This window comes from Centrocercus urophasianus, unplaced genomic scaffold (genome assembly GCF_019232065.1).
Source record: "Centrocercus urophasianus isolate 14NV4802_14NV808 unplaced genomic scaffold, USGS_Curo_1.0 seq_10, whole genome shotgun sequence".
NCBI classification, from domain to species: Eukaryota; Metazoa; Chordata; class Aves; order Galliformes; family Phasianidae; genus Centrocercus; species Centrocercus urophasianus.
Window position 1 is genome coordinate 688,788 of NW_024884142.1, and position 12,672 is coordinate 701,459.

Here is a 12,672-nt window from a genome sequence, read left to right on the forward strand (position 1 = left end):
TTTCTGTAAACATTTTTAATTAAATTACAAGTCTGGGTTGGTGAAAGTAACTATTGACACGGTCAGTTTCTGTAAGGCATTGTTCTTGCCCATATGTCATACAAGCATGTGTGCAGTATCTTAAATGCTAGTTACTAAATATTGTAAATAAGGATTTGTTCCAGAGTTTGCCAGAGTCTGCAGCTGTCTGATGTACTTTTAAACAACAATACTAATGAAAATATAAAACAATTACAATGCAAATCTGCAGGGTAAAAAAGCTGATGGAAAATGAAAGCAATGAGAAATTATACAACAGAGTCACCTCAAAGGGTGGCTCAAGCAAAAACCACGCTGAATTACGGGCTCTGCTATGCAGTGAAATGTATTGCAGTGTCGTACAGAGGCAGAGCAGTGGACAGTGTGCTGCCTGGATTGAAACCTTGCAAATGTCTACTCCTAGAAACAAAGGAAATAGGCCCTCCAACCAAATTCCAGAACTGAAAATGATATTTAATAGAGCAGGTTGCAAAGTGAACATAAACAGCATAATGAAACAGTTGTGGGGGTGAAAGAAAGGTAGCTAAGAGCAGAGCAATATCATCATCGCATTCTACGTTAGAAAGACTATTACAGAATACTTCATTTGGTTTCTGTTTCTTGTCTCTGCACTGCTAAATACATAAAACATCAGCAACAATCAGAACAACAACAACAAAAGAAAACTGTTTTGAATGAGACTAGAAAACCTCTTTAGCTTATACAGAAAATTACATGGAGTTATTTCTGATCGAAAACACGCAGGAAGAACCTTCCCATACTGTAAAGGCTATCTGATTTACTAGGATCGAGCAACAAGAGATGCAGAAGCTGAAACTGAAAACAATCCCAATGAGAAGTAAGGCACATTGCTTTTGGAGTAATGAATCACAGGAACAACTACTTGGTGACCAGCTGCTCTCTTCTGTCACTTGGTTCACATTGAAACTGACCTCTTTCTAAATATATGCATGCTCAAATTCTATTTGTAACTGCCAGGGCAAATATGCTGGGGTAGTGTTATTGAGCTGCAATTGCAGAGGGCTGGGCTAACTGAACCGTTGACAAAGGACTGAACTGCAGACCCACGAGTGCTTAAACAGTACATTTTAGCATGGTAGGCTGTAGTACAACTTTTGTATGTTATTAAGCCTAGATCCACATGACAAATGTGAATTCCCCACTTCCAGTCCCTTCCTTGGGATTTTCCCATGCCTCCAAGCAGTATGCTGCATGCATGCTGGGTAGCCTGCCTTAGTTCACCTACAGGAGGAAGCAGGTGCCCCTAAACAGATTACACTCCTCAGAAACAGTGCCACCAACTCATCAGCTTGAGCCAAGACAGCAGATGAGCTGCCCTAACACAGAGCTGAGAATGAACAGGTCATGGACGGACTATTGGATAATGATGTTTTTCTCCACACATCACGTAGTGTGGGGGGAATACAATCTTGATGTAAATACAGAATCAGATGGTCACAAAGAAGTACCCATAGCTAGAAAGCAAGGCTGATTAATGGCTTAAAAGTGACAGCAAACAGGACTATAGACCAAAACCCACTAAGGAAAGCCTCCTTTAATGCAGGGGCTTATGTTGTTGCCCATCAGTAAGGCAGTAAACTTGGTGAAAACACAGTTGTGCAGAGGGCAGCACTGAAGAGGAATGGGGTGGAAAAACAAATAGCATCAGTAAGCATGCATGACAACCAAGTGAGCAGGCTGGGGTGTGTTGTGCAGGTAGGGATGGTGCCAAGAACACCACACACCAAACGGACAAGAGACCACGTTCTCACACTGGTGACATTTTTATTTTGCCCCTCTGGCTGCAAGCCTTGCACACCCTGCAAGAAGTTCCACACGTTCATACTTTTGGTGCAGTACTGCAACCAGAGTGACAACTGGGTTAAAAAAAACACACACAGCAGTGTAACCACTACACCAATCACAATGGAGCACTGTGTGCTGTCTCACTACTTACTGCTTTGCTTAGTGCAGAGGCAGCTCTCAAGGACAGCCTGGCAGTGCTTCCCAGTACCAGGGCCAATATACTTCTGGTAGTAACACGCATGTGTCAATCTGCCTGTCCACCAAGCACTGCAATGGCTTCCCTGTGAACTTAAGCACCAGCTGCCTGTTTTGTTAGCCTAGGAAAATTCACAGGGAAACAGCATGGAGCCACCTGTCTATTCTCCTGCTGGCAAACCTGCAAGAAAAAGGTCAAGTTCTGCAACTTGCTGGGATACTGGGTCTTTGGATAACGGAGAGAATACATTCTCTGACAGACAGAGTAGCCCTGCCCGTGCTGCTGCTTCGTGCTAGTTTCTGTAATACCTGGTGCATTTCTGGAGCACAAGAAGATATTCCCTATGCCCCAGAATTCATACCAACACGTGACTTAAAAATTAAAAAAAGAAAATTAACCCCCTTCTTTTATTCTTTCCCACGCAGGGAAGCCACTGCTAAAATATCCACATAACAGTGGTAGTATTGAAAAGAAATATGTAGTATAACAAAGAAAGAATCTACAGTACTCACTCGCAGAGAAGAGGACACTATGTGAGCATGACAAAGCACAGTGCACTGGGGCAAGGCAGCTCAAGGGGTTCCAGGCTGCAGCATTACCAGTGCTGCAATTGTAGATATGTACCATTCTTGAAGCAAGTTTGTTTCCCAGTTGAGTCTGAAACAAGCTGTCTTCAGAGGGCCTACGCAGGCCATCTTTATTATGTTGTCACTGAGGGTCTCCAAAAGGCCAGCAAATATTTATTCCTCACAGAATGGGAAGAGCTTCTTCATCCATTCAATGCCCAGTTGTTAAAGAATAAACCAGGCAAGCTAAAGCCTTTCCATTTTGCACAGCACTGCTTAATTTGTGTGCATACTGTGCAATAAGCATCTTAAAGTGATCTAAACACTGTGCTAGCCAGCTCCTTACAGAGAGAACTGCTTAAAAAGAACCCTGATCTCACCCATCATCAGAGGAAGATGACAAAACGAGCTACTGTGCTGGAAGTCCTAAACAAGCAACTAATGTGACTCAAACTGAGACTGCAACCAGAGCAAAAACCACAGTGGGTACACTGCTAATCCCCTTGTCTCCCCTAAACCGGGACAGACTGTCTCTGTACCACAGCTTTGGCTCACAGTTTCTCACAACTGACCAGATGCAACAGTTCCAAAACACGCATCACAGAGGGAATGAAGTCACAGTCCCAAAGGCATTCAGTTGCTTGTGTTAATCCTGTGGGTTATGAGGCTGTGGGTTACGAGACTGAAAGAAACAGAGCTTGTAACTGAAAAGATTTAGGATTAATTCTTCCCTTCTCCTAGGGTTTATTTCCGGCCTCGCTTGTGGCTGGATTTTGGAAATTTGTCTCTCTGTGCAACTTGAGGCTCCATTTCCTCACTTCTCTCGCTCTCATTGCGCACTTGCTTTGGACGGCCTCTCTTACTTCTCATTTTCTCAGCTCTGGCACTGGGGAGCTTCTTAGTAGCCAAGGACCCAGTTCTCTTCTTTTTGCCTTGGGTCAAAGGATGTTTCTTCCGTTGCTTCCTCTGCTCTTCTCTTTGGCGGATTTTCATTAGTTTCTCAAAGCTTTTGGTGGTATTTGTGTTCATATCAAACCAGTCCTGGAGGGTTAGAAGGCAACAGGTTGGTACTGGTGGTGGGAACACCACACAAAGGTCAGCAGGACTTACAATGAAAGTTGAATCCATGGGACAAATGTTTGCTGAAACATGAGATCTAGAAAAGCAACTAACAAAGCTCTGCTCTCTGAAGCTCCTCATCAGGTGTCTCTATCTCAGAACAGTCAGATCTGATTTAGCAATTGGCTGCCTAAAGGCAGAGAAAATGGTGAAAAACTAAACTGAACAGCAACCACCCAAGACAAGACCTGTGACATGACACAACATTTGTTCCCCAGACCAACACATAAGAATGTTTAAGTGACCAAATGCCACTTGAGCTCAAGGCTCCACTGCCAGCAGCAAGCAAGGAAAGAGTAAAATAGGTTAGGCAGTTAGGCATTGTCTTCCCAAGACCCTTCCCCACAAACTAAGGCTTGAGGACTTCAATTCTGCTTGCCTTACCTCAGCATGTGCAGAGTTGATATGATACTTGACTCCACTCTCTGAAATGAATTCTTTCTCACACAGGAGACACTTATATTTGCCAGCCACAAAATCTCCCTGGCACCAAAACAAAGAAATATATCACCAATTGCTCCCTAGAAGGCTGATACACCCATATAATGCACTTCTGTCTTGTACAGATGTAACCTAGCAGTAAGAAATAGAATCTCTTATTCATACCAGACAATGCTTTATCCGTACAGGAACACTGACATGATAGACCAGCTACATCCATAAAGCATAGAACAACCCTGTGAGATTCAGGAAGATCTCTAGTGCTGTACCTGTAAAAAAATGCTCTTGCATTTTGGGGTCTAAAGGTAGGACTGCAGTTTCACTAAAATGCATACCATTAAGATGCTCCCTCCTTCCTTCAAACAGTGTTTACAATGGCAACCCCAGTGGCACATAGACAAGCACTCAAATTGTGAGAAATTCTGATTAGGAGATGGCAGGACAGTGAGTTGAACAAAGATAAACCAGATGGACAGGCAGGATATTGGTATGAAAGACAGTGAGTACAAGGAATGCTACCAACCAGGGTACATGTGCCGAGGTGAGATTTGAGTCCTGAGAGAGTGCCATATGCAGATTCACAACCCTGAAATGGCAAAAAAATGTCTGTGTCAGCAAAAAGTCCCTTAGAAATCACTTCTTCCCAGGTAAGAGAGTCTTATTATTTGGAACACAATACTCAAAGGTATAAGACAGGAAGAGGAAGGGAGATATCAAGTCGTAGAGAGCCAGAAAGCTTGTTGTAAAGACCTTCACAGGGGACTTAAGATTTCAGTGAGTTACAATCACCCTCTATCAAGAGCCTGAGTAAGATCATAGATTTGTTTTGAATGAAGCACATGTCACAAGAGGGCAACACTACAATCTCTCCTGCCCTGACCTTGTATCTAGTGGCACAAAGCTGAACTGCTGCATGTAACATCATGGTCCCAGTTAAAAGGCAGCTTTAAGGCCTACCCCATGTGGAGCTGCAGGCGTTGGTCTCAGGATACTAGATTATTCTCAGCTGACAGCTCAGAACCTGAAACAGGAGGTTAAGTGCAAGGCATGCTTCTGGGTTACTGCTTGGTGAAGTAGCACATCTGCTTTCTGGGGGTAAATGAACATAAGACATCATACTGTGATTCTTATAGCTGGTAATGACATGAGCCTGAAAACTGAGGAGAGCGCTGTGAGTGGGACAGGGAGGGGGAAGTCTTTGTCTCTGTATCCAAATCCTTGGCACTCCACATCATATGCATCAATATGACAGTTTCCTCCAGTGGGGCCTGAAAGCTGTCTAATTCTTCAGAGCTAATAGCTTTCAGAGGACAAACATCCCCAGAGGGATCAAACAGGGTCTCAGCTACAATGAACCACCATACAGAAATGGAGCAGAATTTCTCTCCTGCAGAGACAGAAACTGCAGTTTCAAGGCTGTGGAAAGCTGTTGGCTCATACAGACCTGAAATCAGCCCCCTTTGAGTCTTCAGAAAGAATTACCTGATTTGGACAGTGGACTCTTCGGTACATCTTTATTTCTGTTTTCCATTTGCACAGCACATCTTGACTAAATGTGGGCAGTCCAGGACGGGTGTATTTCAGCTGAGATAAAGAGGTGGAATTGAAAGTTGAAAGCAAAGCTAGCTGCACAATGTGAGAAACACATCCCTTTCCTCTCCCTGTTTTTGTGACATGGTAGAAAGTGAAACAGCACTTCTAATAGCCAAACTCTCCATAAACAACCTTCTCCCACCCATCTACAAACACAACTGAATCTGGAAACCCCCTTAAATACTAGAATTCTAACTTGAGATCAACATGCTGCCTAAAACTGCTTTCGTACTTGAGACTACTGGAAATTAAAGTACTGTTGCTGTTGTAGCTGTAAAGCCATTACAGCCTGCCTGAATAAAATACTTACACCACAGTAACTGCTAATGTAGTCATAGCTTAATCTACGATCAGAGAGAGTGAAAAACTTCATCTCTTCCACAAGATATCATTTCCTCAGTATTAAATTCCAAGGGCCAGTAAATACTGGCAGCACTAGGAAGATAGCACTACCAGACTCATTTGATAGGGAGAAAGATTCAAACACTGTATAGCATTTTTAAGGTCTTGTACCTTCCTATCATCTGGAATCAAGTCCTGTGGCACTCTTCTCTTGGGCCACTCTTTGGCCAGCTCTTCTCCAGCCAGCTCATGGAGATAGTAGATTGCCACCTTTGCAGATCTCCTTTGAACTCTACCTGTACTACTTTGTTCCCGTTTTGCATCTTTCAGGCTCTCTGTTCTTTCTTCATGGAGAAAGGTAACCTACAATGAAGGTTAAGAAAAAAAATAAAGAAGGGAAAAAAACAAAGCCTCCTCAACAATTCCTAGTTCAGCTACACTAAATACTGTGAATAAATGCTCAGCCAAATCCCTCACAGAAATGCTGCAGCAGCTGTGGTTCACCGACAGAAATGCATCCCACTAGCTACCAAGACAAATCCCCAGATGTACCCACTGACACAGCGGGCTCATGCAGAGGGTTTCACACAGCCACTATCTTGAAAGGATACCACACCTTTCTCTGTAAAAGCCACATGGACAACAAGAATAGTGTTGCTTGTTCTGTTCACAGAATCACAGAATGGCCAGGGTTGGAAGGGACCTCAAGGATGATGAAGCTCCAACCCCCTGCCACAGGCAGGGCCACCAACCTCCCCATTTCATAGCAGCCCAGGCTGCCCAGGGCCCCATCCAACCTGGCCTTGAACACCTCCAGGGATGGACGGAGCATCCACAGCCTCTCTGGGCAGCTGTTCCAGCACCTCACCACTCTCTGTAAAGAACTTCCCCTGACATCCAACCTAAATCTTCCCTCCCTCAACTTCAAACCATTTCCCCTTGTCCTGCTGTTATCTGCCCTTGCAAAGAGTTGATTCCCCTCCTGTTTGTAGGCTCCCTTTAGGTACTGAAAGGTTGCAATGAGGTCACCCTGCAGCCTTCTTTTCTCCAGGCTGAACAAGCCCAGCTCCCTCAGCCTGTCTTTGCAGGGGAGGTGCTCCAGTCCCCCGATCATCTTTGTGGCTCCTCTGGACCCTCTCCAACAGCTCCCTGTCTTTCTTGTACTGGAGCTCCAGACCTGGACGCAGTACTCCAGATGGGGCCTCACAAGAGCAGAGTAGATGGGGACAATCACCTCCCTGTCCCTGTTGGCCACCCTTGTTGCAGTGATGACTCTTCTAACAGCAAACAACAACACAACAGGAAGCTCCACAAGGTTACATGTGTATCATTTTTGGCTGGGACAGACTTAATTTTCTTCACAGCAGCTTGTAGGGTACTCTGTCTATCAGAACAGCAGTTCTGATAAGACACCACTGTTTTGGCTGTTGCTGAACAGTGCTTATAGAGCAGCAAGGCCTTTTCTGTTTCTCATGCTAACCCAGCAGTGAGTAGGCTGGGGGTGCACAGGAAGCTGGAGGGAACACAGCCAGGGCAGCTGACCCCAACTGACCAAAGTGATGTTCTGTACTGCATGACATCATGCTCAGCAATTAAAGAGGGGAAGAAGGGGTGATTGTTAAGAGCAGTGGCATTTGTCTTCTCAAGTAATTGCTACAAACGATGAAGCTCTGCTTTCCTGGAAAGGGCTAAACACCTGCCTACTGATGGGAAGTAGTGAATGAATTCTGTATTTGGTATTACTTCTCTACACAACTATTGCTTTCATAGAACTGTTTGAGTAGCAAGGGACCTTCAAAGGTCATCTAATCCAACTCCTCCTGCAACAGGGGCACCTACCCTTGATTGGGTGCTCAGAGCCACATCCAGCCTGACCTTGAAAGTCTCCAAGGACGGGGCATTCACTACATCTCTGGGCACCTGCTCCAGTGCCTTACCACCCTCACTGTAAAAGACTTTTTCCTTATATCCAACCTAAATCTACCCTTTTTAAGCTTGAATACATTTCCCCTTGTTCTGTCACCCCAGCCCCTGCTAAAGAGTCTGTCCCTTCTTTCCCATAGCTCCCCTTTACACACTGACAGGCTGCTCTCAGGTCACCTCACAGCCTCTTCTCCATGCTGCACAGTGCAGCTCTCTCAGCTTGTCTTCATAGGAGAGGTGTTCCATCCCCTGGGTCATTTTTATGGCCCTTCTCTGGACATGCTGGCCTGAAACATCACATCCCTGTTCTGATAACTACAGCAATCAGCACTTACCGGCCCATGCTTAGCTCGGAGGTGGTATACAAGTCCTGCCTTTGATCTGTATGCTTTTTCACAATGATGGCACTTCATTGCCATTTTCTCCAGCTCAGAAGCAGTCTTCCCACATTTTTTAATGTGATACAGGTATCCCATTATGCTAGTGAAGCTGCCTGTGCAGCCCTGTCAAGGTGGAAGAAAAACACATGGATCAAATGCTCTCCAAGTGATTATAAGAGCACTGCTGATACCAGCTTTCCTGACAACCAGACAGTGATCTTTAATCTCTAACTAGACAAAATCTGGCATAAAGAGCTGACTGCAATTGGGAGAAATTGCTTCTAAGAACTTCTCTGTGGGAAGTGTGGAACAGAAAATTTCAATATAAGGAGTAAAGAAAGAAGACACTGAAGAAGGATGCACAAAACCAAGATTTTGAGATACAAATGGAGGATGTGGGCAGAGAAAGAGCCAACACTTGGTTGGGTGGTTGAAATGTCTAGAAGGCAGCATTATGGAAATCCTAAATAAAGCTTTCAGGAGTTCCTAGAATACAGATCACATCTCAAACTGCAGAGGAAGGCAACAAACTCCAACAGTTCGTGCAGACATCACTCACATCTTTACAGCTATTACAAACAACTAAGGAAGGAAAGAAGTACACATTAATGCAATACTTTTGGTGCACACAGGAAAGAAATCAATATCCTTCTAATCCCCCCTTGAAGACATCAACACCAAATACTCAAGGACCTCTAAATGACCTTTCTGAAGCCCAAGGCTTGGACCAGATGATCTCAGGAGAACCCTTCCAACCTTAACAACTGCATTATTTTATCAACAGTCTGCAATACTGTTGCAAGGTAAGTTGCCATCCTTTAACTTCCTCCTCCCTGACATCCCCAACTGAAAGCACTTACCACAGAATGGCTTGGGTTGGAAGGGATCCATAAGCCCATTCAGTTCTAAACCCCCTGCCATGTGCTGGTTGCCACCCACCAAATCAGGCTGCCCAGGGCCTCATCCAACCTGGCCTTGGACACCTCCAGGGATGAGGCATGAACAGCTTGTCTGGTTATTTCCTAAAAAGGCAGAAGCTTGCTCTTCTGAAGCTCAGTCATAGCTTTGCTCAATCTGTGTTTACACAATCAGTCTAAAGAAGCCATTTGAAAAAAATTAGGAAATCAAAAATAAAGCCTCTATTTTCATAATCAGCCTAATCAGTCTTTCAGAGTGCAAATGGGGATCAGACAGTAAGCAAAGCTGATCAGTTTTCTGGTACAGGCAAGAGAATGTCACCTAAGTGAGTCACCTAAGTCACCTAAGTAAGCAAAGCCCTAATGCTTCCAATTAATTCAACTAGCATTCATTGGCCTCCTGTTTATTCAGTTCAGAGGTTCTCATCAAGCATCAGTTATTTTAAAATTTGTTCCCTAAGCTCAGTGCTTCTTAATTGTTTAGAGAAAATTCTCCATGCCTCCTACTGATTTCCTGGTAACACAGCATTCCTTCCAAGCCTCTCAAGAGACTATCCTGTCTTTAAAGCATAGCTAGGATACAGAAACAGTCATCTTTTATCAGCACTGAAAGCACATCCAGCAGAACTTTCACAGTGTTACGTGTTCATGCATCTGCTGCTGTTCAACTTAGAATGATTAAGACAATGCAGCTCACCTGCCTTGTACACTTCAGCTTTCCCATACGCTTCAGAACCTTCCGCAGGCGGTCCCTCTCAAGCTGCTCGTCCAATTCTCCTCCTTCCTTCACAACTGGCTAAAAAAAGAGCAGAAGGATGAAAGAAAAATGCAGGATGCTCAGCACTGTGATTTTACAGAGATGGATTTAATACAGTGACCCTGTCTATATCCCAGAAAAACTGAACTGCCTTTAAAGGGAGTGAACTGCCTGAAAACCACTTTGCAGGTAGCTGTGATTGAACAAGGACTTGACAGCATGTAGTTTCAAACTATAGCTGCTGGGATGGATGTGGGTGTGTTTTTCTTTGCTGCCCTCCTGCCTGTGGAAAGCACTAACTCACCTTTACCCTACATCTTGAACATTTACTGTTGAATCACAACTGTGATGTATTTTTCCAAATACTATCCAAACTTCTCAAAGAAAAAAAGTTCTAATGCTTCACAATGACACCAGCAGACATTACCTTCTCTACAGCAATAGCAAAGAGGACAAACAGACTGCAGCATTTGTGTCTGCTTTTAAATGGCTTTTTCCTTTTTTTTTTTTTTTTTTTTTTTTTTTTTTTTTTTAACCTTTCAACTTGTAAAGAACTAAAATCTGCCATGAATATAGAAAAACAGCTACTTTCAACCAAAGGACTGAAAAATGCAGTCTAAGGAACAACGAAGCATAAAATTCATCTGCTGTTTTAAAGAAGCAGCATCCCTACCATCTCTGCTAACTTACTACTGTTTTCCAGATCTGCATCCTTAAAATCACGAGTATACAGATGAAATGAGATTTGAGAAGCTACGCTTGATAGAAACCACAGTATTCTCTTTCTGTGTGTATCAGGGAAGGATTAAAAGACCATCTCCCCTGTAAGACTTTCAGACGTAGAGTAACCGTGTTACCTGACTGTTGTGGTCTGCCATGACGTGGTATTTCATCCCTCCTAAAGACTTCAGCTGTTTCCCACAGTGATGACATGCAAATGTTTCCTACAAATAAATAAGGACACCTTGTGTGTAACTGCAAATCAACCAAAGCAGTGGGAAAGTTTCTGGGAGAAAGGAGCACAAGAGCAGAATGCTGTACTTAGGCCTGGTAATTGTCCATTAAAAATAAAATACATTTTATGGAGAGTACAATTTAGGAAGCAATGAAATAGGTACACTTGCAGTCACTACAGCAAAACTCCAGCGACAGACTGAGCTGGAAGCACCACCTGCAGCCTCTACAGATAAAAGTCTCTTGCCCAGAGACGTGGTAATGACACAAAAATGGTTTTAACTGCAACACAAATTCATGTGCAGGGACATCTATCAGTAAGCTGAAGAGAGTACAGAAAACATCTCCCTTGTTCTCACCTGTCTGCAATTTGCCATGTGTTTCTTCAGTCCTTCTACAGTCTTTCTCACCACAGCCCGGCAGGTAGGACAAGTAACTCGGCCTTTGTCCTGAATTTCCAAAGACCACTGCTCTTCTATACTACCTGTCAAAAGGAAGGAACTGCAATCAAACTGGAAATACAGAATCTTTCTTTCCCATCAATGTGCACAATGTATGCCCAGAGGAAATGAATCACATGCCACCAAACTCGTGTCCTACTCCAGGAGTTTCAGCTCATTACTGGCTTTAAATGCATCATGAGACAAGGCACACATCACACCTCTAGGAAGATGATTTGATAAGAGCACTCAACACTGCTTTCTTTTTGTGAGAAGAGTTCTAGCTGTTCAACAGATTTTTCCTTCATTCATTTTCATTACAGAATTACTTTAGCATGCACTTTCGGCAAAACACAAAAACAAAACACTTAACAAAAGTGGTAACAGATGTGACTGCACAGTTTTTGGGACAAAGTCCATGGTTCAATTCTACCAAACGAATTTTAAGAGCTTCACTTATGTCAGACAGTGATTTTGGCACCAAAAGTGAAAAGAGCTGCACCACTACACCAATCCTCTCAACCCTACAGCTAGGGAAAAGCATCCTGTGAGGCGTGGTTTTCAGTGCCTGGCCACTTTTGAAATGCAAAGGAGAAGCTCTATCCACAAGGATTATAAATTACTGATATGATTTCTGGGAAGAAAGTGGCTTAAAAGCCACCTGCTTTAATCCTTACCATAAAAATATCTCATTATAAAAATAGGCTTCTCTCTTTGCCCAGTCATAACAGGAAGGGCTTGTCCCTCCTTGAGTAGTCAGCAGAAAAGTCAATGAATCAAACAGCACTTGCTAGAGTAATTAGTAAGTGCTGTGATCTACAGATAGCAAGCCAATGCTGAATCAAGGCTACAAGGCTAATTTTCCAGCACAGACTGCTTAGGCCTCTGGCTATCAGGTAACCAGAAGAGATGTGACAGCAAGTGTGACAGTTTTTTCCTCCAAATATATTCTGCTGGGTAAAAAAGTATACATGTTCCTATGAGTTTTACACTGAAACTATTTTAACAGGCTTTTACCTAACTGAAATGATCCCTCCTTCACTGTCCCATTATACACTATTTTTAGGGTTAAAGCCCATGAAACCACAGAGAGCATGCTGTCCCTTCACCGCCGCTCTGCAGTGCTCCAACAAGACAGCAGCCACTCACCAGTGAAAGACAAAACGGAAACATCAGAGAGACAGCTGCTGCTCAGAGCG

The 12,672-nt window shown here is 43.6% G+C and overlaps 1 protein-coding gene across 1 annotated transcript in view; it reads right to left on the minus strand.

The window, feature by feature from the left end:
- Positions 1 to 12,672, minus strand: part of ZNF512 (zinc finger protein 512) — an 18,743-nt gene continuing 6,071 nt past the window's right edge. Inside the window, exons 6-14 of the mRNA XM_042840091.1 lie at positions 11,393 to 11,517; positions 10,937 to 11,023; positions 10,020 to 10,118; positions 8,361 to 8,528; positions 6,274 to 6,465; positions 5,650 to 5,751; positions 4,691 to 4,753; positions 4,111 to 4,209; positions 1 to 3,648 (exon numbers count right to left, since the gene is read on the minus strand). Of these exons, the coding sequence (XP_042696025.1) occupies positions 3,352 to 3,648; positions 4,111 to 4,209; positions 4,691 to 4,753; positions 5,650 to 5,751; positions 6,274 to 6,465; positions 8,361 to 8,528; positions 10,020 to 10,118; positions 10,937 to 11,023; positions 11,393 to 11,517 (1,232 nt within the window). The 3' untranslated portion in view covers positions 1 to 3,351. The remainder of the gene's footprint in view (positions 3,649 to 4,110; positions 4,210 to 4,690; positions 4,754 to 5,649; positions 5,752 to 6,273; positions 6,466 to 8,360; positions 8,529 to 10,019; positions 10,119 to 10,936; positions 11,024 to 11,392; positions 11,518 to 12,672) is intronic.